Consider the following 27,314-nt stretch of genomic DNA (forward strand, 5'->3'; position numbering starts at 1 on the left):
CAAAAATTCCCACAAACACACTCCTAAACCTTGTGGAAAGCCTTGAGTTGAAGCTGTTATAGCTGCAAAGGGCAGGACAAGTCCATATTACATTCATGTGCATGTAGAGGCAGATGTCCCAAAACGTTTGGCAATATAGTGTACGTCTGTCTTGTGCATTCAGAACTCAGAGAAAGTTTGGAATAAAACACAATCTACACACATCTTTTGCATAGAAATCTTTTTATGATATGAAATTTCTCACAAGTTTATCAACACCACTGGAAAAATATTAAAAACTGATTGCTCGAGAGTTTAGTTTCTACTAAAATATTCTCAGTATTATAGGCACATTATCAACCACAGCAAAAAATTCAGTCACTTAACAATCATCTGTCATTTATAAATTAACCAGGACGTGAAAATGTGGAACAAATCAGAGTTACATCTCATACTGATACTGATGCACCACACAGCCTGATCAATTGTTATACAGACTAACTGCAAAGAAATAAAACACACTCACATGATAAACACTTTTTTAAAGGGTACAAAAATAGATATTTTTTGACATTACTGGCCAAATGTGTGCGCATTGAGGATATCATAACACAGTCTCTGTAGAGCCTCGGCCTGGTCCTGACTTTAGCTGAGTCCCAAATGATGTACTACACTACACTACACGCGCTTAAACTATGCGGTGTGGACACTACTCTAGCGTCCAGTGCACGCAGGTTAGCAGGGTCGCACCGTATCAAATGGATCACTGGCGTTTTTTTACTAACAGGAAGTAGAAGCTGATGTCAAAGTCACATAATGCGACACTGCTGGCTTCAGCAGAATATTTTTAAAATAGTAAAAAAAAAAAAAAAATAACAGCGTGAGCTAATTTAACAGACAATTATAAGATGTATCAGCTAGCATCAGCGCCTCATAGCCCCACCTCTTTTTCGCTACGTAAGCAAAGCTGTGAGTGCATGAAGTGTCCACACTTGAATCATCCAAGTACTTCTTCTTCTTGGAATTTTCTATGCTACACTATGGTGTAGATTAGTACCTAAGTGCGATTTGGGACAAAATATTGTATTTTTACGCAAAAATCACACATTTAAGAAAGAAAACAAACCTTGTTTGTGATGTATGATATCACGGTCTGAAGATATGCTAGAAAAATCAAATGTGATTCAGCAAACAGACACACATCCTGGAATAGTTATCAAATAAACACTTCTACTGTTTCCTGTTACAGTAAAATGTCCCTATTACTGAAAGCCACATGGCATAGGCACGTTTTGTTACAGTGACCACATCCCCCTGAAGGACAGCGTAGGAATGCTGTCAGAAGGTCAGAAGAGGACTAACCAGATAATAATGAATAATAAATTCCCGAAACCAGAATCAACTGCATATATGATTCAGGCTCAGCAGATACGGTGAGCCTTAAAAGCGTAAAAAAAAGCTTATTTTATTAGACACTGCGCTGCGCCGTCGGACTCCTGACTCACGTGGTCTGCCCCATGCAGTTGCTCACTGACTAGTTGCCTTCTGCCGCTTGCTCCAGTAATTGCTGTAAGCCTGCTGGAACATGTCTTTGCAGCTGATCTTGGCGTTCAGACGTGAGCAGATGAGGAAGGAGCCACCCATTTTACGGTGCAGTGAGTAGGTTTCCTCAGGAGGAGGCGTTAGCCGCTGCTTCAGCATGACCGGGATCAGACTGTGAATGCGCTCGGTGGTGCTCTGAGCGCCGAAATCGAACGGCTCGTCCGAGGCGAAGGCCTCACCCAGGATCATCACTGCATCTATGTGGGCTTTCTCCATCGCCTGCACAAGAGGATTAGCCAGGGTCAGGTTGAGTCTAGATTTTCATTCATATTGTTTAAAAAATACAGAAGAAGCAAAAGGGGCACCAAAGAAAAGTTATGTAACAGTCGCCTCCAAAAGTATTGGAACAGCAAGGTCGGCTCTTTTGTTTTTGCTCTACACTGAAGAAATCCCTTCAGCTTTCACTGCCTGATATTTACATCTAAACATGTTGAACAACTTCGAACACGACACCTTTTGTTTGTTTTCAACTGTGACATGGTGCGACAGGTGGGTTTCATGTTGCCCAGGTGTGTCCTGTTGCAGTTACTAGTCACAGTTACTGCAAAAATGAGACATTAATGTTCTGTAACCGAGAGGAGTCTCTACTAAAATGATGAAAAGTGTGGAAGAAGAAAGGATCTGATCATCATCCAGAACATATGAGCTGATCTGTGAAGCATGGTGGTGGTGGTGGTGTCAAGGCTTGGGCCCACATGGCTGTTTCTGGAACATCCTCGCTAATCTTTACAGATAATGGAGCTCATGATGGTAGCAGCAGAAGGAGATCAGAACCATCATGTCTGATCATTTACAGATCTAATGGAAGGAACTTCATCATGCTGCAAAATTTAAAAAAAACAAAAAAAACAAAAAAAAAAAAAAAAACAGACCTGAACCTAACTGAGCAGCATTTCACTTCCTGAGGAAAAGACTGAAGGAAGAAACCCCCCAAAATACACAACTACTGAACGAAGCTGTGCTACAAACCTGGAAAAGTACAAAAACACAAGGAGAATTCAGACAAAGTGGAAAAGGTAGGTATAGTTTGCAAATGGAATTCTTCCCTCTGATTGGACGAGACATAGGTCACTCAGGATATACAGGAAGTCCAGCAGGCTGCAGCAGTAGAAAGTGGATTAGTGTGTGTATGAATGCAGCTCTGCTCTTGTAGTACTCCTTACATCCTTCAATCTGGAATAGTTTGGTCTTCCGAACATTCCTGGTGTGTTTTTACTAATCAAACCGATCTTTACGCCATGATACACTATCAGTATATCCAAAATCACACCATATGAACGTCCTTCCTCAAAGAAGCACTGAATGAACTCCATGTTCTTATAAATATAAATATATGTTTGTTATTTTCTTTAAAAGATTTAAAACAGTTTAAAGTGAAAGGCAGAACTCCACATAAGTACAAGAAATAAAGTTAGATAAACAATTTCCTACTTCCTGTATATCCTGAGTGACAGATGTCTCGTCCAATCAGAAGGAAGAATCCCATTCGCAAACTATTCAACTCGTGTTTTTGGATGTGTTATTGTGTTTTGTACTTCTCGGCCACCGTAGAAAAGCTTCATAAAAGAACACAACAGTCTGATGATGTCAGCGAGGCTCAGTAATGCAAGTGAAAGATATGCAACCAAAAAATTTGCATTAAAAAACATTATTTAAAAAAAAAAAAAAAAAAGAAAAAAGGAAAAGACTGTACCAATACTTTTGCTTAACTAACGATAGGACGTTCAACCTGTCTAGATGTCAATATCAGGAACTTACAGCTGAAATTCCATCCCATTTTCCTCTCCAGCCCAAAGGTCTAGTGTACAGCAAAAGCTTTACTTTGTACATTATCATCACTGTGACATATGAAAACACTGCTTTCATAAATTAGTGTGTGTGTGTGTGTGTGTTACTACCTTCGACTCGAATCCGGTGAGGAACTTCATTTCTATCGAGTGCTTCAGTACACCTTCTCCGTCTCCATCTGCAGCTGCCTTAATGATCTGTTACAATAAACACTCTCTAAAAATCACTCTAATCAATACAACTTACAATCACACGCTGAGGGTGGAGTCGTTTAGAAGTCATTACAGTTAACGAGCCGGTAATAAATATTATTTTTTCTTTACCTCTATATAGATGTCTGTGAAGCTTTCGTCGAAACCTCGGGTTGCACCGAAGTCCAGCAAAGCAACCTGCAGACAAAATCATCAGCGATGAAGCCTGACCTCTAGATGATTGTTATGTAAACACAAACCGAGTGAACGATGAGGAAGATAATTACACTGTCAGCTTCAGTACCTTGTGGGTTTGTGGGTCATACAGGAAGTTGGACCAGTTGGGGTCTGTTTGCATGTACTGGAATTCAAAGAGCTCTCTCAGGCAGAGAACCAGGATGTTCTTACAAATCTGAAAAAAAAAAGGAAAAAAAAACAAAAACATTAGACAAATATTTGTATGGAGCAGAGATGAAGGAGCGAGTCTATTAATTACACCAGCAGGTGGCGTCACAGCACTGGACACTGGGATTACATGGGCTACAGGATAGGAGGATAGGGGAAGTCCTGTCTGAAATATAGACAAAGATAAATCTCCTCCTCCTCATCATCCTACTCGTCCTCCTCCTCATCCTTCTCTTCATCCTACTCCTCTTCCTCCTCCTCCTCCTCCTCCTCCTTCTCATCCTCCTCTGTCTCCTCCTCCACATCATCCTCCTCCATGAGAGGACAAAGAACACGACAGGAAATATAAAGTAATCGTTTGCAGTTGACTGTAGAAGTGTCTTAATTTAGTGTGAATTAATTTGAAAAATAAATTTAATGCGCTTTTTCCCCCAGGACTGATTGAATTGAATGTAAATAATTTCAATTCAACATCATCTTTTTATTTGTTTCATTTTTTTTTTAGCAAGAACAAGAAAACTATTCAAAAATTTAATATAGAATTGGACTGTATTTATTGTAAATATTCTTGGGGTGCCAATAATTTTGTTTGTGTGGTTTTTGAGGCAGACAAAAAAAAAAAGATTTTTAGTCAAAAGTAGAAGACAGTATTAATTATTGCCATCATTTCTTGAAGGGTGCCAATAATTCATATGGGTGTGAAAAATGAAGCTTCAGCATGAATGAAAATGGAGCCCTGTGTCACATGACTGTCCATTTAAAGCTGTATGTCAGATCTCACCTCATTTTTCAGCTCCTGTGAGAGTCCCTCAGCCTGATCCAGCGGGAAGCCTTGGACCATCTCGGTGGTAAGAACATGCTGGCTGCTCAGCTCGTCAATCACGTCAGGAACGTAGAAGAAGGGATGATCTATCAAGAGCTTCCTGTTTTAAAAAAAGGATATCTTATAGCAGTGGAGCAGAAACGTGCCTTGAATCATCATCATCTGTCCATTTATCTAACACGGGGAACCTGAACCCCTATCTCAGGGGCTTCACAAGGTGGGAGACACACTGGACCTTGCACCATCACAGAGCACAATCTCACACACATTTTGAGATAAAGAATCAAGCCTTCTTTGGACTGGAAATGAAACCAGAGAACACATAGGAAACCTCTGAAGCACAGGAGAACATGGAGGTGGGATTCAGAGTTGGGAGGAAAGTTGCAGACAGAATAATTCCACATTATAACTGTATTTTAATAGGATGTGAAGACACAAAAGCTACATCGCTAACGCTAATTGCTACATTGCTAAAGCTAATTGGTACATTAAAACCACTAAAATAGCACAAAATGACACACTGTGCTGTAAACACACGGCTCTTCCCACAGCTCTACTGTCACTTATTTTGGGATTTACAGTTAGTGACTCAGAAACCAGCACTTTACACACACACACACACACGTTCGCTTTGTCCAGCTCTTCCTCATGCCAGGTCACATACTGTGTGTACAATCACACAGGGCAGGTTGATATATGTCCTGTCTTGCTGTAGCAGTAAACTCACGTATTCATCTAACACAGTGCACTGGACGATATGGATGACCGAGTGCCCTTATTGTCGAGAAGTTTGATTTGAAATCCAGCTATATTTACTACCTCGCCACATGCGGGTACAGCTGCCTGGCATCAGTTCACCGAAACCCAACACTTGACCGTAAAAACCCACAGTGCCCTTCTGAGTAACCTAAGTGTTATTTACAGCAGGTGGGTACAGGGGGCGGAGTTTATCTCTAATACACCCGTTAGGTAATCGTTATAAAAGTGATTCACTCTGTTCTTATCTCTTTCAAAAGGTCTCCCAAGTGAGTCCAGTCTGCTACATGATACACAGCCATGATTCACCTATGAAGCATGGTGATGGTAGCAGCTTCATGGCCTAATGGGATTACACACTGCTTCTGGAACAGGATCAATGACTTTGACAACTGTAATGACGGAACTAGTGTCCATGCTGGTGGAGGTGGTGTGATGGTGTTGGGGTCAAACCCAGTCTTGATTAGTGAGTGTCATAAACTATATGGTATGGATGTAAAAAGGCTTCTCCTGAAGGAAAAAGTCTCAAAACACTGGTCAGCAAACGTGAGAAGGTCAACCTCAAACCAGAAGAGAACGACTTTTAACGGTCTTTCTAATAAAGCTTTGCTACACTACTATAACTTCTAGATTATTCTCTAACCGAACTCATCCGTGTCGGATGGTGAAAAGTATCCTGTCGGTAAACTCACTTGAATTTGCGAGCACACTCTGCCTCTCGGAGATAATCGCACTCCAGCACCAGCTCTCGCCGCATCACGTCAATCAAGTGCTCAGGAAACAGACCTGCTCACACAAACACAGGCAGACACACAACCAGAGATACGTCAGAAACTTCATTTAACATGAAAAAATAACTCGATACAGTTAGAGTAATGATAAACGGTCATTTTGGGCATGATGATACAGTTAGAGTAATGATAAACGGTCATTTTGGGCATGATGATACAGTTAGAGTAATGATAAACGGTCATTTTAGGCATGATGATACAGTTAGAGTAATGATAAACGGTCATTTTAGGCATGATGATACAGTTAGAGTAATGATAAACGGTCATTTTGAGCATGATACAGTTAGAGTAATGATAAACGGTCATTTTGAGCATGATGATACAGTTAGAGTAATGATAAACGGTCATTTTGAGCATGATACAGTTAGAGTAATGATAAACGGTCATTTTGGGCATGATGATACAGTTAGAGTAATGATAAACGGTCATTTTGAGCATGATACAGTTAGAGTAATGATAAACGGTCATTTTGAGCATGATACAGTTAGAGTAATGATAAACGGTCATTTTGGGCATGATGATACAGTTAGAGTAATGATAAACGGTCATTTTGAGCATGATACAGTTAGAGTAATGATAAACGGTCATTTTGGGCATGATACAGTTAGAGTAATGATAAACGGTCATTTTGGGCATGATGATACAGTTAGAGTAATGATAAACGGTCATTTTGAGCATGATGATACAGTTAGAGTAATGATAAACGGTCATTTTGGGCATGATGATACAGTTAGAGTAATGATAAACGGTCATTTTGAGCATGATGATACAGTTAGAGTAATGATAAACGGTCATTTTGAGCATGATGATACAGTTAGAGTAATGATAAACGGTCATTTTGAGCATGATACAGTTAGAGTAATGATAAACGGTCATTTTAGGCATGATGATACAGTTAGAGTAATGATAAACGGTCATTTTGGGCATGATGATACAGTTAGAGTAATGATAAACGGTCATTTTGAGCATGATGATACAGTTAGAGTAATGATAAACGGTCATTTTGGGCATGATGATACAGTTAGAGTAATGATAAACGGTCATTTTGAGCATGATGATACAGTTAGAGTAATGATAAACGGTCATTTTGGGCATGATGATACAGTTAGAGTAATGATAAACGGTCATTTTAGGCATGATGATACAGTTAGAGTAATGATAAACGGTCATTTTGAGCATGATACAGTTAGAGTAATGATAAACGGTCATTTTGAGCATGATGATACAGTTAGAGTAATGATAAACGGTCATTTTGAGCATGATACAGTTAGAGTAATGATAAACGGTCATTTTGAGCATGATACAGTTAGAGTAATGATAAACGGTCATTTTGGGCATGATGATACAGTTAGAGTAATGATAAACGGTCATTTTAGGCATGATGATACAGTTAGAGTAATGATAAACGGTCATTTTGAGCATGATACAGTTAGAGTAATGATAAACGGTCATTTTGGGCATGATGATACAGTTAGAGTAATGATAAACGGTCATTTTAGGCATGATGATACAGTTAGAGTAATGATAAACGGTCATTTTGAGCATGATACAGTTAGAGTAATGATAAACGGTCATTTTGAGCATGATGATACAGTTAGAGTAATGATAAACGGTCATTTTGAGCATGATACAGTTAGAGTAATGATAAACGGTCATTTTGAGCATGATACAGTTAGAGTAATGATAAACGGTCATTTTGGGCATGATGATACAGTTAGAGTAATGATAAACGGTCATTTTGAGCATGATACAGTTAGAGTAATGATAAACGGTCATTTTGGGCATGATGATACAGTTAGAGTAATGATAAACGGTCATTTTAGGCATGATGATACAGTTAGAGTAATGATAAACGGTCATTTTGAGCATGATACAGTTAGAGTAATGATAAACGGTCATTTTGAGCATGATACAGTTAGAGTAATGATAAACGGTCATTTTGGGCATGATGATACAGTTAGAGTAATGATAAACGGTCATTTTGAGCATGATACAGTTAGAGTAATGATAAACGGTCATTTTGGGCATGATACAGTTAGAGTAATGATAAACGGTCATTTTGGGCATGATGATACAGTTAGAGTAATGATAAACGGTCATTTTGAGCATGATGATACAGTTAGAGTAATGATAAACGGTCATTTTGGGCATGATGATACAGTTAGAGTAATGATAAACGGTCATTTTGAGCATGATGATACAGTTAGAGTAATGATAAACGGTCATTTTGAGCATGATGATACAGTTAGAGTAATGATAAACGGTCATTTTGAGCATGATGATACAGTTAGAGTAATGATAAACGGTCATTTTGAGCATGATGATACAGTTAGAGTAATGATAAACGGTCATTTTGGGCATGATGATACAGTTAGAGTAATGATAAACGGTCATTTTAGGCATGATGATACAGTTAGAGTAATGATAAACGGTCATTTTGAGCATGATACAGTTAGAGTAATGATAAACGGTCATTTTGAGCATGATGATACAGTTAGAGTAATGATAAACGGTCATTTTGAGCATGATACAGTTAGAGTAATGATAAACGGTCATTTTGAGCATGATACAGTTAGAGTAATGATAAACGGTCATTTTGGGCATGATGATACAGTTAGAGTAATGATAAACGGTCATTTTGAGCATGATACAGTTAGAGTAATGATAAACGGTCATTTTGGGCATGATGATACAGTTAGAGTAATGATAAACGGTCATTTTGGGCATGATGATACAGTTAGAGTAATGATAAACGGTCATTTTGGGCATGATGATACAGTTAGAGTAATGATAAACGGTCATTTTGGGCATGATGATACAGTTAGAGTAATGATAAACGGTCATTTTGGGCATGATGATACAGTTAGAGTAATGATAAACGGTCATTTTAGGCATGATGATACAGTTAGAGTAATGATAAACGGTCATTTTAGGCATGATGATACAGTTAGAGTAATGATAAACGGTCATTTTGAGCATGATACAGTTAGAGTAATGATAAACGGTCATTTTGAGCATGATGATACAGTTAGAGTAATGATAAACGGTCATTTTGAGCATGATACAGTTAGAGTAATGATAAACGGTCATTTTGGGCATGATGATACAGTTAGAGTAATGATAAACGGTCATTTTGAGCATGATACAGTTAGAGTAATGATAAACGGTCATTTTGAGCATGATACAGTTAGAGTAATGATAAACGGTCATTTTGGGCATGATGATACAGTTAGAGTAATGATAAACGGTCATTTTGAGCATGATACAGTTAGAGTAATGATAAACGGTCATTTTGGGCATGATACAGTTAGAGTAATGATAAACGGTCATTTTGGGCATGATGATACAGTTAGAGTAATGATAAACGGTCATTTTGAGCATGATGATACAGTTAGAGTAATGATAAACGGTCATTTTGGGCATGATGATACAGTTAGAGTAATGATAAACGGTCATTTTGAGCATGATGATACAGTTAGAGTAATGATAAACGGTCATTTTGAGCATGATGATACAGTTAGAGTAATGATAAACGGTCATTTTGAGCATGATACAGTTAGAGTAATGATAAACGGTCATTTTAGGCATGATGATACAGTTAGAGTAATGATAAACGGTCATTTTGGGCATGATGATACAGTTAGAGTAATGATAAACGGTCATTTTGAGCATGATGATACAGTTAGAGTAATGATAAACGGTCATTTTGGGCATGATGATACAGTTAGAGTAATGATAAACGGTCATTTTGAGCATGATGATACAGTTAGAGTAATGATAAACGGTCATTTTGGGCATGATGATACAGTTAGAGTAATGATAAACGGTCATTTTAGGCATGATGATACAGTTAGAGTAATGATAAACGGTCATTTTGAGCATGATACAGTTAGAGTAATGATAAACGGTCATTTTGAGCATGATGATACAGTTAGAGTAATGATAAACGGTCATTTTGAGCATGATACAGTTAGAGTAATGATAAACGGTCATTTTGAGCATGATACAGTTAGAGTAATGATAAACGGTCATTTTGGGCATGATGATACAGTTAGAGTAATGATAAACGGTCATTTTAGGCATGATGATACAGTTAGAGTAATGATAAACGGTCATTTTGAGCATGATACAGTTAGAGTAATGATAAACGGTCATTTTGGGCATGATGATACAGTTAGAGTAATGATAAACGGTCATTTTAGGCATGATGATACAGTTAGAGTAATGATAAACGGTCATTTTGAGCATGATACAGTTAGAGTAATGATAAACGGTCATTTTGAGCATGATGATACAGTTAGAGTAATGATAAACGGTCATTTTGAGCATGATACAGTTAGAGTAATGATAAACGGTCATTTTGAGCATGATACAGTTAGAGTAATGATAAACGGTCATTTTGGGCATGATGATACAGTTAGAGTAATGATAAACGGTCATTTTGAGCATGATACAGTTAGAGTAATGATAAACGGTCATTTTGGGCATGATGATACAGTTAGAGTAATGATAAACGGTCATTTTAGGCATGATGATACAGTTAGAGTAATGATAAACGGTCATTTTGAGCATGATACAGTTAGAGTAATGATAAACGGTCATTTTGAGCATGATACAGTTAGAGTAATGATAAACGGTCATTTTGGGCATGATGATACAGTTAGAGTAATGATAAACGGTCATTTTGAGCATGATACAGTTAGAGTAATGATAAACGGTCATTTTGGGCATGATACAGTTAGAGTAATGATAAACGGTCATTTTGGGCATGATGATACAGTTAGAGTAATGATAAACGGTCATTTTGAGCATGATGATACAGTTAGAGTAATGATAAACGGTCATTTTGGGCATGATGATACAGTTAGAGTAATGATAAACGGTCATTTTGAGCATGATGATACAGTTAGAGTAATGATAAACGGTCATTTTGAGCATGATGATACAGTTAGAGTAATGATAAACGGTCATTTTGAGCATGATGATACAGTTAGAGTAATGATAAACGGTCATTTTGAGCATGATGATACAGTTAGAGTAATGATAAACGGTCATTTTGGGCATGATGATACAGTTAGAGTAATGATAAACGGTCATTTTAGGCATGATGATACAGTTAGAGTAATGATAAACGGTCATTTTGAGCATGATACAGTTAGAGTAATGATAAACGGTCATTTTGAGCATGATGATACAGTTAGAGTAATGATAAACGGTCATTTTGAGCATGATACAGTTAGAGTAATGATAAACGGTCATTTTGAGCATGATACAGTTAGAGTAATGATAAACGGTCATTTTGGGCATGATGATACAGTTAGAGTAATGATAAACGGTCATTTTGAGCATGATACAGTTAGAGTAATGATAAACGGTCATTTTGGGCATGATACAGTTAGAGTAATGATAAACGGTCATTTTGGGCATGATGATACAGTTAGAGTAATGATAAACGGTCATTTTGAGCATGATGATACAGTTAGAGTAATGATAAACGGTCATTTTGGGCATGATGATACAGTTAGAGTAATGATAAACGGTCATTTTGAGCATGATGATACAGTTAGAGTAATGATAAACGGTCATTTTGAGCATGATGATACAGTTAGAGTAATGATAAACGGTCATTTTGAGCATGATGATACAGTTAGAGTAATGATAAACGGTCATTTTGAGCATGATGATACAGTTAGAGTAATGATAAACGGTCATTTTGAGCATGATGATACAGTTAGAGTAATGATAAACGGTCATTTTGAGCATGATGATACAGTTAGAGTAATGATAAACGGTCATTTTGAGCATGATGATACAGTTAGAGTAATGATAAACGGTCATTTTGGGCATGATGATACAGTTAGAGTAATGATAAACGGTCATTTTGGGCATGATGATACAGTTAGAGTAATGATAAACGGTCATTTTGGGCATGATGATACAGTTAGAGTAATGATAAACGGTCATTTTGGGCATGATGATACAGTTAGAGTAATGATAAACGGTCATTTTGGGCATGATGATACAGTTAGAGTAATGATAAACGGTCATTTTGGGCATGATGATACAGTTAGAGTAATGATAAACGGTCATTTTGGGCATGATGATACAGTTAGAGTAATGATAAACGGTCATTTTGAGCATGATGATACAGTTAGAGTAATGATAAACGGTCATTTTGAGCATGATGATACAGTTAGAGTAATGATAAACGGTCATTTTGGGCATGATGATACAGTTAGAGTAATGATAAACGGTCATTTTGAGCATGATGATACAGTTAGAGTAATGATAAACGGTCATTTTGAGCATGATGATACAGTTAGAGTAATGATAAACGGTCATTTTGGGCATGATGATACAGTTAGAGTAATGATAAACGGTCATTTTGAGCATGATGATACAGTTAGAGTAATGATAAACGGTCATTTTGAGCATGATGATACAGTTAGAGTAATGATAAACGGTCATTTTGGGCATGATGATACAGTTAGAGTAATGATAAACGGTCATTTTGAGCATGATGATACAGTTAGAGTAATGATAAACGGTCATTTTGAGCATGATGATACAGTTAGAGTAATGATAAACGGTCATTTTGAGCATGATGATACAGTTAGAGTAATGATAAACGGTCATTTTGGGCATGATGATACAGTTAGAGTAATGATAAACGGTCATTTTGAGCATGATGATACAGTTAGAGTAATGATAAACGGTCATTTTGAGCATGATGATACAGTTAGAGTAATGATAAACGGTCATTTTGAGCATGATGATACAGTTAGAGTAATGATAAACGGTCATTTTGAGCATGATGATACAGTTAGAGTAATGATAATTGGATTAAAAGCATCAGAGAGTTCAGAGTGATGTTAGAGCGATGCTAGAGCTATAGAACATCACAGCGAAGTATCTGCATCAATGAACCATCAGCATGACAGTGAAGGACATCATCATTCACTAAACAGGAAGAATTACTGTGTTTGAGTCAATAACCGGACAAAGATCTGGCCATTAGAGCAGGACATTTATATAGAATGGACAATCACCATCAGGCAGGGCGTTGCTCATGCTGAGGACTGTCATCAGGTTGTTCACGTCACTGTTGATGCTCTGCGCCACTCCGGGGTACTGAAAACACACACACACACATATTAAAAAAAACTGTATGTGTGTGTGTGTGTGTGTTCTGTAACACTGTCACCATGGTTCCTCCTGTTCCTGCTTGCTGTGTAAATGCAGATTTAATCTTTCCATATGTCTGTAAGCCATCCCCTGATGAAGAGGACCATCATCATCACTGTGATCATCACTGTCATCATCACCATCATCACTATCATTTTCTTCTTCCTCCTCATCACATCACCATCACTATCCTCATCATCACTATCACTACATCATCATCATCTTCTTCCTCCTCATCATCACAATCATTATCATCACCATCATCCTCATCATCACCATCACTGTCATCACCATCATCACAATCACTATCATCACTCTCCTCCTTCTCATCATCACTATCATCACTGTGATCATCACCATCATTATCATCATCATCACTATCCTCCTCCTCCTCATCACCATCATCACTGTAATTATCGTTATCATCACTATCATATCATCATCATCGTCCCCACTGTGGGACGAATAAAGGTTTATCTTATCTATATCTTATCATCACTATCAATCTTCTTCCTCCTCCTCTTTACTATAATCATCATCATCATCACCATCATAATCTTCTTCCTCCTCCTTTTCACTACAATCACTATCATTATCACTATAATCATGTCCCAAGAAGCTTCTGGCTGAATGACCACCACCCTTTCTGTCACTGACCTTCTCGATCTGTTAAAACCCATATACACTTAGTCTGTACACACACACACACACACACATTAGAATGTTGTCCATCAGTTACAGCTCTGAGTTTAACACCATCACACTCGTCTTTCCTGCTTTTCCCCCCTCAGGACGTTTCCTCAGTCCATGGCTGTGTTTCTAAACACAGCTTCAGTTTGTACCTCAGACTCGGACTTCAGGTACCAAACACACCATCTGCTTTCTGAAGCACCATCTGGCAGGAGTTACTGGAATTACTGTAAGCTGAAGAGCAGCTTATCTTGTCTTAACACCGCTCACCTGGATCTTCATGGCTACCTCTCGTCCGTCCTTCATTCTGGCCAGATGAACCTGTCCGATGGACGCAGCGGCGAAGGGTCTCTCCTCAAACATCTCTAGTTTGTCCCTCCAGTTTGGGCCCAGGTCATTATTCAGAGCTTTCTGTAGACAGATTTCTGCTGTAAGTGTTTATACGACTGAAAATATTCATCAACTCTGTATGACCACACACATTCTGGAAGTATCTAGAAAACATCGTGTATCTAATCTGACTGAAGCGGTGGTTGTGTGTACCGTCATCTGCTTGATGGGCATGAAGTCTGCACTCTGACGGACACGCTCAAAGATCTTCGCCAGGTGAGGATTGATGAAGGCGTCGTCTGGGGAGATAAAAGAAATCATGCCGTTTCCAGATTTCCACTGTGTTTACACAGGTAGTAAAAATATCTGCAGAAGTTATGACCACTACTTACACCAGTAACTGTATATGGACATGTACAGGATGTTTGGGGCAAAATCTTTCATTTCCATGGACAGTCCACTGACTTCTGAAGCACTCACATGTTCCTCACACCTTCATTCACAGTGTTTCCTCTGAATGAACTACATCACTGTCTCTTCTTTCTGATGTTAGAATTATATCCGTTAAATTTAATCCTTTTTTTCCACCTAGTTTTGCAGAAATCGGCCATTTTAGCCAACTTTGGAGCTCCATTTCTTTATAATCCTTTTTTTCTGGTCAGACATTTGTAGAGCATTTTATTTATTTATTTAATAGTATTTTTGCTTTTCTTTTAATTTATTTATTTATTTATTTATTTAATAGTATTTTTATTTCATTTTAAGTAATTAATTAACATATTTATCAATTTAATATTGTGAACATGTAGTACTTTTGTTAACCTCTGTTTATAGTTTTTTTTTTTTTATTTTGAATCTTTCTTGTCAACAATTTACCTTTATTCAAATTTTGAGAATTTTTGAGAATTCAATCAATCAATAACAATAAGCTTCTGTGTGTGTGTGTGAGTGTGAGAGAGAGAGAGAGAGAGAGAGAGAGAGAAAGAAAGACAGCGAGAGAGAGAGAGAGAGAGAGAGAGAGAGAGAGAAAGAAAGACAGCGAGAGAGAGAGAGAAAGAAAGACAGCGAGAGAGAGAGAGAGAGAGAGAGAGAGAGAGAGAGGGAGAAAGACAGCGAGAGAGAGAGAGAGAGAGAGGGAGAAAGACAGCGAGAGAGAGAGAGAGAGAAAGAGAGAGAGAGGGAGAAAGACAGCGAGAGAGAGAGAGAGAGAGAGAGAGAGGGAGAAAGACAGCGAGAGAGAGAGAGAGAGAGAGAAAGAAAGACAGCGAGAGAGAGAGAGAGAGAGAGAGAGAGAGAGAGAGAGGGAGGCTTAAACCAGTGTATGTCAGCATCCCTCAGCTATTTGTTTATTCCAAGCCATCTGTGCTTATTGTGAGTAACTGACAATCCTCACAGCACTGCAGAGTAAAAGGTCAAGCGTCTCTGCACGGCTGCTGGTTTATTTTAAGCCCAGTCTGTTCTACAAGTTTAACTGACCACTGTACAAGGACAATAGCAGCCATGTGGCATACAGCACTGTGGTGTGTTTATAAAGTAAAGTTGTGACTTCATTTAAAGGAAATGTGTCCATCAATCAGGAGCTCCAGCGTTTCAGCAGACTGAGAGACGTCTGTGCCAAAGGTCATGTTGACCATCACACTGCAGACAAGAACTGACCCAAAAACACACTCGGAGACACTTATTTTAATCCATGACAGTAATCCTGACCCTCCTTTCCAGTATGTGTGTGTAACCTTCTGGCCATTCAGTGATGTACGAGATTTGTGTGTCTCTTGACCATTATGGATGAGTGACTCGTGTCTGCCAAGACGCTGAAAACGAGCAGGGGTCAATAAAGGGTCAGGTCAAGACCTTGATGTGGTGTATTTAAAGTGTGACACAAAAGTTCTTCCCTCACCCTGAATGCTGAGCATCTGCCCTAGCTTGAGGGCCGCGCCGCGCACTTTACACAGCGTTCGGACGATGCGCTCGGCGTTGGCCTCGGACAGGAACGGACTGGAGTCCAGAACCGCCTTTTTGTCTCCTGAGAGAAGAGATGATACACAACATATGCATGCAGAACTGCTCTCAATCTCTCTACACCTCTTTCATCTGTCCTTACCGTTCTTTTCCTCTGGACGCAGGCTCTTCTTGGCCACCTCAGCCAGCGCTCCGATCCCGAGACCCACTGCGAGACCTGTTACACACACGACGAGGAGAAGATTCACACACAGTCCTGTGTACGGTCAGTACATTCAGCACAACGCTACATGCTTTATTTATCCATTTATAAGTCCAGTCCACTGCAGTGTGGGATAAAGTGTGTGTCCTGAACTCCAACGTCCGGATTGACCGCTAACTTTACTCCAGATAAAAGACAGTGACGTCCACAAACAAGTAAAAGAGTCAGATTACACACACACACACACACACACACACACACATATATACACAGATGCTCACAGACACACACACACACGCATGTACACATACACACAGACACTCACCCATACACACACACATATATGCACAGTCACACACACACACACACACACAGACACTCACACACACGCGCATGTACATACACACACAGACACTCACACATATGCGTGCATGTACACACACACACACACACACACACACACACACAGAGACACTCATACACACAGCGTACATAGGAATGTTCCTAAAACAGAAAAAGGGTTTTTTACTTCAATGCAACACACTTATTTAACATGTATACAAATAAATGTTAGCAGTAAACATTATAACAGAATAGAGATTTCACACAAAACACAAAAAACTGAGAAGAGGGTGAAGATACAGGACACACACAGCACATATCCAGGACACACGCAGGACACACGCAGGACAAATGCCGGACACGCACAGGACACATGCCCGACACGCACAGGACAAGCGCAGGACACATGCAGAACACACGCAGGACACACACACAGGACACACACACAGAGCACAGACCGGACACACACTGGACACACACCGGACACATGCAGGACACAGGGCAGTGTGTGAGACTAACACATAGGGTTTAAGGTTCATGGTGAGTCACTTAACCCACTTTAACTGAGGTTAAGCAGCTGAAAGTCTTTAACAGGAATTCATTACACTCAGATCATCATATGTTGTTTGTGTAGGACAGTCTGAACAATACACAATACACACAACATACATAATACACACAACAATCACAATACACACTACACACACAACAATCACAATACACACAACATACATAATAATACACACAACAATCACAATACACACAACAATCACAATACACACAACAATCACAATACACACTACACACAATACACACAACAATCACAATACACACTACACACACAACACACAACAATCACAATACACACTACACACACACAACACACATAATACACACAACAATCACAATACACACACAACAATCACAATACACACAACATACATAATACACACAACAATCACAATACACACTACACACACAACAATCACAATACACACACAACAATCACAATACACACTACACACACAACAATCACAATACACACAACATACATAATACACACAACAATCACAATACACACTACACACACAACAATCACAATACACACACAACAATCACAATACACACTACACACACAACAATCACAATACACACAACATACATAATACACACAACAATCACAATACACACAACAATCACAATACACACTACACACACAACATACATAATACACACAACAATCACAATACACACACAACAATCACAATACACACAACATACATAATACACACAACAATCACAATACACACTACACACACAACAATCACAATACACACACAACAATCACAATACACACTACACACACAACAATCACAATACACACAACATACATAATACACACAACAATCACAATACACACTACACACACAACAATCACAATACACACACAACAATCACAATACACACTACACACACAACAATCACAATACACACAACATACATAATATACACAACAATCACAATACACACAACAATCACAATACACACTACACACAATACACACAACAATCACAATACACACTACACACACAACAATCACAATACACACAACATACATAATACACACAACAATCACAATACACACAACAATCACAATACACACTACACACACAACATACATAATACACACAACAATCACAATACACACACAACAATCACAATACACACAACATACATAATACACACAACAATCACAATACACACTACACACACAACAATCACAATACACACACAACAATCACAATACACACTACACACACAACAATCACAATACACACAACATACATAATACACACAACAATCACAATACACACAACATACATAATACACACAACAATCACAATACACACAACAATCACAATACACACTACACACACAACAATCACAATACACACAACAATCACAGCTCTACACTAGTATTTGTACAGTATTTGTGTAGTATTTGTACAGTATTTGTATTTATTTATTCTTTTTTACAGTTCATAAACAATGTATATATTTCTTTCTTTTTCTCTTACATGTTTATTTTTCATTAGAGCAACTGTAACATGGCAAAGGAATGTCCCCCTGGGATTAATAAAGTTCTTTGAATCTTGAATCTTTGAATACACACAACACTCACAATACACACAACACTCACAATACACAACACTCACAATACACACAACACTCACAATACACACACACTATACACAACACTGCTGTTTGTGTAGATCAGTCCTGCACACAAGACCTGCACACAAGTGTCTGAGCACACAATACACACAATATACACAAAATACACTATATACACAATACACACAACACTCACAATACACACAAACACCACACAGTATTAATATTATTAATATATATATTTTCACAAAAATGTTTGATTATTTGACACCTAGAGCTTATTGTTTTATATTCAGCCAGAGTTTAATAAAAATGAAATAAAAGCAGTTAGTGATTAGTGCAGCAGGTCTCTAATCTCTCTGTATCTGGCTTATGTAACGTTTACAGCTCCTGCTCTGTGTAAATATTCACCACACACACAAGAACAGAAACTCGAATAAAAGAGGGATAAATTACATGGCTGTGCTAATGTGATTATGCTAATGTGGCTGCGCTAACGTGGCAAGGCTAACGTGCCTGTGCTAACATGGTTGTGCTAACGTGGCTGTGTTAACGTAGCCGTGCTAACATGGTTATGCTAACGTGGTTATGCTAGCGTGGCTGTGCTAACAAGGCTGTGCTAACGTAGCCGTGCTAACATGGTTATGCTAACGTGGCTGTGCTAACATGGTTATGCTAACGTGGCTGGGTTAACATGGTTATGCTAACGTGGCTGGGTTAACATGGCTATGCTAACGTGGCTGTGCTAGCGTGGATGTCCTATCATTGCTGCGCTAAAAGCTGTGCTAACGTTGTTGTGTTAACATGGTTATGCTAACATGGCCAACGTGTCTGTGAATGTGCTTTATATCCATTTCTCTTACCGCCAAAATTAGCCAGTCTTCCCAGCCGTGTCACAGGAACCTTTTGCTCTCTCGCTCTTTCACTCAGCTAAAAATACAACAGAGCATTCATTAATATCTAGCATGAGAAACAAAAAATATATTTCTGTAATAACATATCCATATAAATAAATAAATAAATAAAAAAGTACCACCCTTTAAGAACAGTCATCATGAGTTAGGTTCTTTTGTGTAAATTTAATTTCCACGCTCAGCAGCATGATACTTTTTTTACCCTGAAATTTAATACTTTCACAATAATCAAATGGTCGATTTGTGAATGAAGGAGTTTGTATACAGACTGAAAAATGAGGCCAAGTCATCTTAGGGAAGTAAAGGGTTGTAATTTGGCGGTTAGAGGAAGTTTACAACATTTTCCACTTGAACTGAACAGTAATCAACTCTCCATTTTGTTCTGGGGAAACAATGTAATCCACTCAGAGCATTACACATAAGGGTTTAATCTCTTTAATATCGGTCCCTCTACTGATTAAGCCATCTCAGAAAAACCGAGGAGATTGAGTTTTTTTTTAAGATGACGCAGTGATTTTCCTCAGGTTTGTTCAGCTGTGTGACGTCATCAATATGTGTTCATCTGCTTCACGTGTGCACAGCTCTCAGAGAAACTCATCACAGACATGTCTCACTGGGAGGAGATTAAAAGAGGAAGCCTGTGCTGGTCATATCACTTTTTTTTCACACGAGAAAGCACATAAAAGCTTTGTTTTAATCCCAAAACCCTCCTGGAGGAACTGACCGATATCTGTTTAATCCGTCTTACCATTTGTTTATGCGGTTTGCTGATGCTCCGCTTGGCCTCCCGGGCTTTGTTAATGTCTTTGGCCGTGAGTCCGCCTACAGACGAGTGATCCTGGTGATACGAGCGAGTTCCCGTGAACTGCTTCGTCGGATCCTGATAGTTCTCGAACACCTTGGATCTGAACGCCGAGTGCTGAGACGTTCCGAGATGTCCTGCACCGCCGTGATCAGACTGCTCTCTCTGCATCACGTCCTCGCCGTGGCCCTCCTCGCTGGAGAAATCGTACTTATCGTCTAACCCTGAGCTGAAGTCGGTGGAGCTCTGCTGCTGGCCTGTGAACTCCTGAAAAGGAGCAGAAGATTCAACCTTTATAAAGTCTCAGCCTTTATACACAATTCATTAAAAGCTTTCATAATATTCACACGATCATGTCAAAAGATCTGATTATCTCCTCATCTTTTCAGAAGATAAAAAACAGACACTCTTTATGTGCTTCTGTATCCTGATGTGAAGCGGCTAGGAGCAACACAAACATCTTCAGAGCTCACGACATCAGGTACAAGCTGTGTGAGGACGTCAAGCTCATCGTAATAGAATACCAGAGTGAGAATTTTAATAACAAAAACATCCCTTTTCCTGTCTGCGTTTTTCCTCCTGAAGGAATTCTGACCTCCTCAAACCGGTCTAAAACTTAAAATAGAAACGTGTTAACAAGTGAAACCACCGTGATCTTAATCAAGATGAAAGAAGTAAAGCACACGGTGTTTCAGCGAGTGAACTGAACTCACCTGGATTTTCTGCATGGCCACGCTCATGGCCTGCTCGGCCGTCATCTGCACGCTTCCTCCGCGGCTCAGAGAGCTGGCCTGGGTCTCCAGCACCGCCTGACTCAGCCTCGCCAGACCCTTCATCAGCAGGACAATGTCGCTCGCCATGGCAGCGCTTCACGTCTGTAATCATTCCACAACACAATGACACTGGGTCAGAAAGTGACCGTAAGCTACAGATATCAAAGTGTAGCTAAGCATGTTTTTGTTTTCCCTTGTGGGTAAAAACCACTGGGAGATAATTTAATGAAACCTAAACAAAAAAATGTTAGCTAGCTATAATAAGTATGAGGATATCATTAGCTAATGGAGTGCTCTAATAAACATGCCCATCTACAAAATGAGCAAAAGCTGCAGATGAATAAACCTGCCTTCCTCCTAGAGCAAATTCAGAAAGTGTTTCAGTTGTCCAGATGATCGGACGTTAAAACCAGGCGTAAACCAGTCCTGAGTGCCTGAGCTGCTGATCTGCTCAAAAATCTAATTCTATTAAAAGTCATTATTTACACTACTGAACTAATCCATGATCCAGAGCACCGACTGTAAGGATATCAGCTGTGATAAAAGATTTCTGTTTGGATTAAAGACAACTTCTGTATTTCCTTCAAAATATTTGTACATTAACATTAACTTTTTGTTGTTGTTTTTTGTTTTTAGGCATGGACTTCTGAACGTTCTGCTACAGTAAACTTTCCTTCAGCTGAGCGACATGACCGAACACGTCCCTCAAACATGCTGAGCGTCTCATGAGACGGAAAAAACAGAAATGTTAACAGCCAATCAGAAAGCCAGGAGTGGACAACACCTCACTTCATCTTACTGTCACAGCACAGGATTACAGAGAGGATTTACAGAGCTGTTTTAGAAACGTTTTAAACATCATTCTTCAGCTTAGCTGCTGATACATACACTAGATTGCCAAACGTTTTGGGACATCTGCCTTTACATGCACATGAATGTAATATGGAGTTGTCCCACCCTTTGCAGCTATAACAGCTTCAACTCTTCTGGGAAGGCTTTCCACAAAGTTTTGGAGTGTGTATGGGAATTCTTGACCATTCCTCTAGAAGCACATTTGTGAGGTCAGGCACTGATGTTGGACGAGAAGGCCTGGCTCACAGTCTCCACTCTAATTCATCCCAAAGGTTTTCTATGGGGTTTAGGTCAGGACTCTGTGCAGGTCAGTCAAGTTCCTCCACACCAAACTCGCTCATCCATGTGGAGCTTGTGTCACGTTGGAACAGGAAGGGGTCATCCCCAAACTGTTCCCACAAAGCATGAAATAGACCTGAACAACAACACCTGAATTCAATGATGTGGAGGGGTGTCCCAAAACTTTTGGCAATACAGTATATATCTACAAAGCGACGTAATGGTGATAATCAGATCACAAACCATCTTTAATCACAAATTAGCATGTGCTACGGAGTCTGTAAAAAGTGTGAAATGTTTGTGCAAGTTTGAAATTGTTTCCGAAGTCATTTTAATGATTTGCAAGAATCCTTCTGTAACCCTGCTAATCTAGACTGATTCCAGTGAGATGAACATAATTTTTGTTGCTCGAATATTTTACGGTGTTCCAGTTCATCCTAAAGGTGTTCAGTGGGGTTGAGGTCAGAGTCAGGGCTCTATAAAGGACACTCCAGTTCTTCACTCCAACCTTCATGACTTCATGGAGCTGCTTTATGCACAGGGACATTGTCCTGCTGGAGCAGGGTTTGTAGCTCCACTGAAGGGAAAGTGTAACTCTACAGCATACAGAGACCTTCTAGGTAACGGTGTGCTGTAAACTCTGTGGAAACAGTTCAGAGAAGAAACACATATGGCAGTGATGGTCAGGGGGCAAATACTTTTTGGCCATCTAGGTTGTATTCATATATAAAGGAACTGTTATGGAGATTAAACTGTCAGTGAGTGAAATCTGCGACAAGTTGAACTTTATGCTAAGTGATTATTGGTCTGTCAGTGAAGGTGAGGGAGTGAGGGTGAGGTCGTCAGGGTTGAGAGGGTGAGGGAGTGAGGTAGTGAGGTTTGAGAGGGTGACAGAGTGAGAGAGTTTGGTAGTGAGGGAATGAGGCTTGAGAGGGTGAGGGAGTGAGGGTTGAGGGAGTGAGGGTTGAGGGAGTGAGGGTTGAGGGAGTGAGGGTTGAGGGAGTGAGAGGGTGAGGGAGTGAGGAGTGAGGGAGTAAAGGTGAGGGAGTGAGGGTGAGGCTGTGAGGGTGAGGAAGTGAGTCGGTGAGGGCGTAAGGGAGAGAGGGTGAGGGATGTTGCACCTCACCCTAAACTTTAACATGTTTTACAGCATTCTTGTTTAAGCCGCTCGTCAAACTGGAGCAGAAATCCTGAAGAGGAACCACGAGTTTCAGCTTTATCCTCACACGAGTGTACAGAGATGTTCCACACAGACACCTTTAATAAAGAGACTTTTTATTTTAGTGGAAACACATCAGGTTTGTCATCACACTGCTCATGTGGTCTGCAGAAAACAGTGATGATACTCAGATGGTACTACACTACACCAAGGGCACTAGGTAGGGAGCACAGCCCCGAAAATATCTTCCTACAAAAATTTCCTACAAGACTACAGAGATATGAGACCCAGTGTAGTCTGAGATCAGGAAACAGGAGCGAATGTACATACATACATACATACATACATACATACATACATACATAAATAAATAAATAAACCTGGTTTAAAACCGTGCTTCTTAAATACAGGGGTGACTTCAGTCATTGACCAGGACGTTTGTGCAACTGTTTAAACAAGACATGGTCACTAACTATTTTTAACTCCACTGCACTATTTCACAGCTCTGTTTGCATGGAACTCGGGCAAAGACCCAAATTCAGCACCGGCACTTGGGTACAGCTCCATATCAACAATATGGAGGTCCAGAGATTAAAAAAAGCACTCGTCAGTTGCACTGATTACACCACTTCATTATTATGTCCTCTGCACTGCAACTGTAGTTTAATATGAAATAAATATTTACTGTATAAACTGAGCCGTAAACTGTGTTACTACTGTGTAGTAGATGTTAAAGACATGTCATTAGAGTGGTCAGTATCTGATCACACACTTTTTGCCCTCTCACGTGAAATTCTATCTACATACAGAAGACGTAAAACTGCGAAGAAACTCTTCACGTGGCTCCTGATCACTGGAGCAGAGGTCAGATAGAAGGGGGCTGAGGTGGCGGAAAAAATCTCCCCGATGCCTCCACGCATCTGTGCCAAAGAAGAAAGTGATCCCTGTTTAAAGGTGGATTATACAGTGCTCTCGTTCTGCTGCGCGGAAATCCGATTAGCGTCCGCTCAGGTCTGTTCGGAGTTAGTCCCTTTCTCTTAGCTGACTATTACACTCCACTTCTGTACACTGAAGATAACGATAACAAGCAGTGGCAAACATCTGATAAAGGTTTAACACACACACACACACACACACACACACACGAACAACAACAACAGCAGCAGCAGCAGGTTTCCACAAGAGGTCACCAACTTCCCTGCATTTAAGAGGAAGAACAAAAACAACTCCACACCTTCAAAAGCTAGTGAAGTGAAGCGCATCCAGGAGGTTCATGAGAAGGTTTAAGTGCAGAAACCTGATCTTCTGCAATCTTCATGTTTCTCAAAGACACAGAAAACAAGATGGGTTCCATGCTCCTTTCATGAAAGTAGTTAAAATTACTTTTAGAAATAAGTCAAATCAGAAAGTGTGCAGTGGTCAGGGTTCAATACTGAACAATATTACTGAAGTTCAAACAACTGTCCAGCTGTACCTTCAGAAAGGGAACTCGCACGCGCAGGCTGGACATGTCTACAGAACGAGGAAGGAAGAACCGCAACAACAACAACAACAACCTGTGCATTTTTTTTATCCTGTGTCTTCTGACAACCTTTTAAACATCTGCGCACTTTATGTACGACGTTAAACACACCATACACACTGACCTGCATGAGTTCTCGCTGCACGCGCACTTCGCTGCCCCTCTGCTCGCTGCGACCATGAGGTAGGTCATGTAGGGTGTCTGTGATTGTGTACGCGCTATAGACCCGCCCACTCGCAGCTGCCATTGGTCCTGCGAGAGCGAATACAAAATAAACGACCAATGAAATGAGAGCGTTGAAGGGGCGGGATGTTTGCATCACCGCTACACAGAGAACAAGACACAAACAAACCCGCACTGTAAAACACTGCGACCCACAGAAGAGCAGAGAAGCGCCTCCACTTCTGACTTCATGTGAAAAACAAGCAGATCTGCTAGGCTTTACTCCTGCAATTTCCTTTTTAGGATGATAATAATCATCTATTATCTCTAAATATGATAATGATCATAATAATAGATAGAAGCAAGGAGAACTCAACATCCATGGACTCCAGAAGGTCACCATCTTTAATCATCTCATATCCATCAAATAAAGCAAAATCAATCCCATCTAGCAGCCCAGGTCCATGGTTTGGATCCAGTTTTGAAGGACAACAAGATGTACAGACCTTCTAGAGTTCATGGACATTGATTTCTCTTTTCCGGTTCTTCACTATCCCAACTGGGATTGTCTTGTTGGTCTTCAACACCCAACATCTGGCTGACTGATTTTTTTTCTCCATGTCTCTGTACATGCTCCAGTAATACTCTATCTATCTACACCATGACCATCACGCTCATATGTGGACCTCCATGAAACACCTTCCATAACGTTGTCTAGAAAGTCTTGAATATCTAGAAGTTTCTGTATAATGTGTAAGAATTAAGGCCACAGATCCAGTGTTGTAATTCCCATCTTCCAAAGAGATGGCTATGACATCCTCTGGTGGTGAAGATGAGCATAGCTTGGTGTCCAACCCTGATAGACACAGTAGACTGGAGGAGTTTACCATAGCGTGATATGAAAGACGGTCTTCCGAAGAAAAAACGTCAGGAATCATCAGAGGGGCTACAAAGACGTAGATATATCTAATATTTACATCTGTCTGAGAATATTCAGGTTCTCAAAGTTACTACTCCAGCAAATGAAATTGATGCATTCCAAACAGAAAAACCCCTCAGAAATCACAAAGGGAAAGAGGAAGAAGTCTGCTGAGAAGAAATGTCAAACCTAAAGCTATTGTAAAATGCTCAATGTTAGCATGACTGGAGGTAAGAACCAGGAAGAACTGGATGTTCTTGGGCCTGAGGGTCACCTTTGTGATGAAGATCTGAGGAGGGTAGGTCAACAATGAAGCTATTCCATTAAAACGTTTCTATAATTGAAAGAATGCATAAGGTGCCATTACTTTTTTCTAGATAACGGTGCGAGATGTTTCAAAGCTTTTGAAGCAACGTGACAAAGAGTTGATTATATTTAGGGAATAATTCAAAAATAAATGTTGAAACACTTCAGTAAGAGGGAGGAGTTTCGCTGTGATTAATATCATAGACAATTTACTCATTTAACACAATGATGTAGATCTATTTGCACTTCTGGTAGATGCTAAACAGCATTTCGTTGCTATGTACCTGTACTTTGCAATGACAATAAAGTTGTATCTATCTATCTATCTATCTATCTATCTATCTATCTATCTATCTATCTATCTATCTATCTATCTATCTATCTATCTAAATGTGAACATAACAATAA

At 39.5% G+C, this 27,314-nt stretch overlaps 1 protein-coding gene across 2 annotated transcripts; it reads right to left on the reverse strand.

The window, feature by feature from the left end:
* Nucleotides 1–203: 203 nt before the first annotated feature.
* Nucleotides 204–25,751, reverse strand: coq8aa (coenzyme Q8A, genome duplicate a). 2 transcript variants are annotated; one of them, XM_058392235.1, is made up of 15 exons: nucleotides 25,644–25,751; nucleotides 21,648–21,809; nucleotides 20,881–21,201; nucleotides 20,082–20,148; nucleotides 16,642–16,716; nucleotides 16,438–16,563; nucleotides 14,754–14,839; nucleotides 14,481–14,621; nucleotides 13,385–13,466; nucleotides 6,237–6,330; nucleotides 4,747–4,888; nucleotides 3,865–3,972; nucleotides 3,693–3,758; nucleotides 3,480–3,566; nucleotides 204–1,800 (listed from the first exon to the last, which is right to left on the reverse strand). In XM_058392235.1, exons 2-15 carry the CDS (start codon nucleotides 21,792–21,794, stop codon nucleotides 1,507–1,509), a joined length of 1,836 nt encoding a protein of 611 aa, XP_058248218.1. In that variant the 5' UTR covers nucleotides 21,795–21,809; nucleotides 25,644–25,751; the 3' UTR covers nucleotides 204–1,506. The 2 variants fall into 2 exon arrangements, with proteins under 2 accessions (XP_058248218.1, XP_058248217.1); XM_058392234.1 differs by lacking the exon at nucleotides 25,644–25,751 and adding an exon at nucleotides 25,232–25,590.
* Nucleotides 25,752–27,314: the final 1,563 nt, after the last annotated feature.

Source organism: Hemibagrus wyckioides, linkage group LG06, assembly GCF_019097595.1.
Source record: "Hemibagrus wyckioides isolate EC202008001 linkage group LG06, SWU_Hwy_1.0, whole genome shotgun sequence".
NCBI classification, from domain to species: domain Eukaryota; kingdom Metazoa; phylum Chordata; class Actinopteri; order Siluriformes; family Bagridae; genus Hemibagrus; species Hemibagrus wyckioides.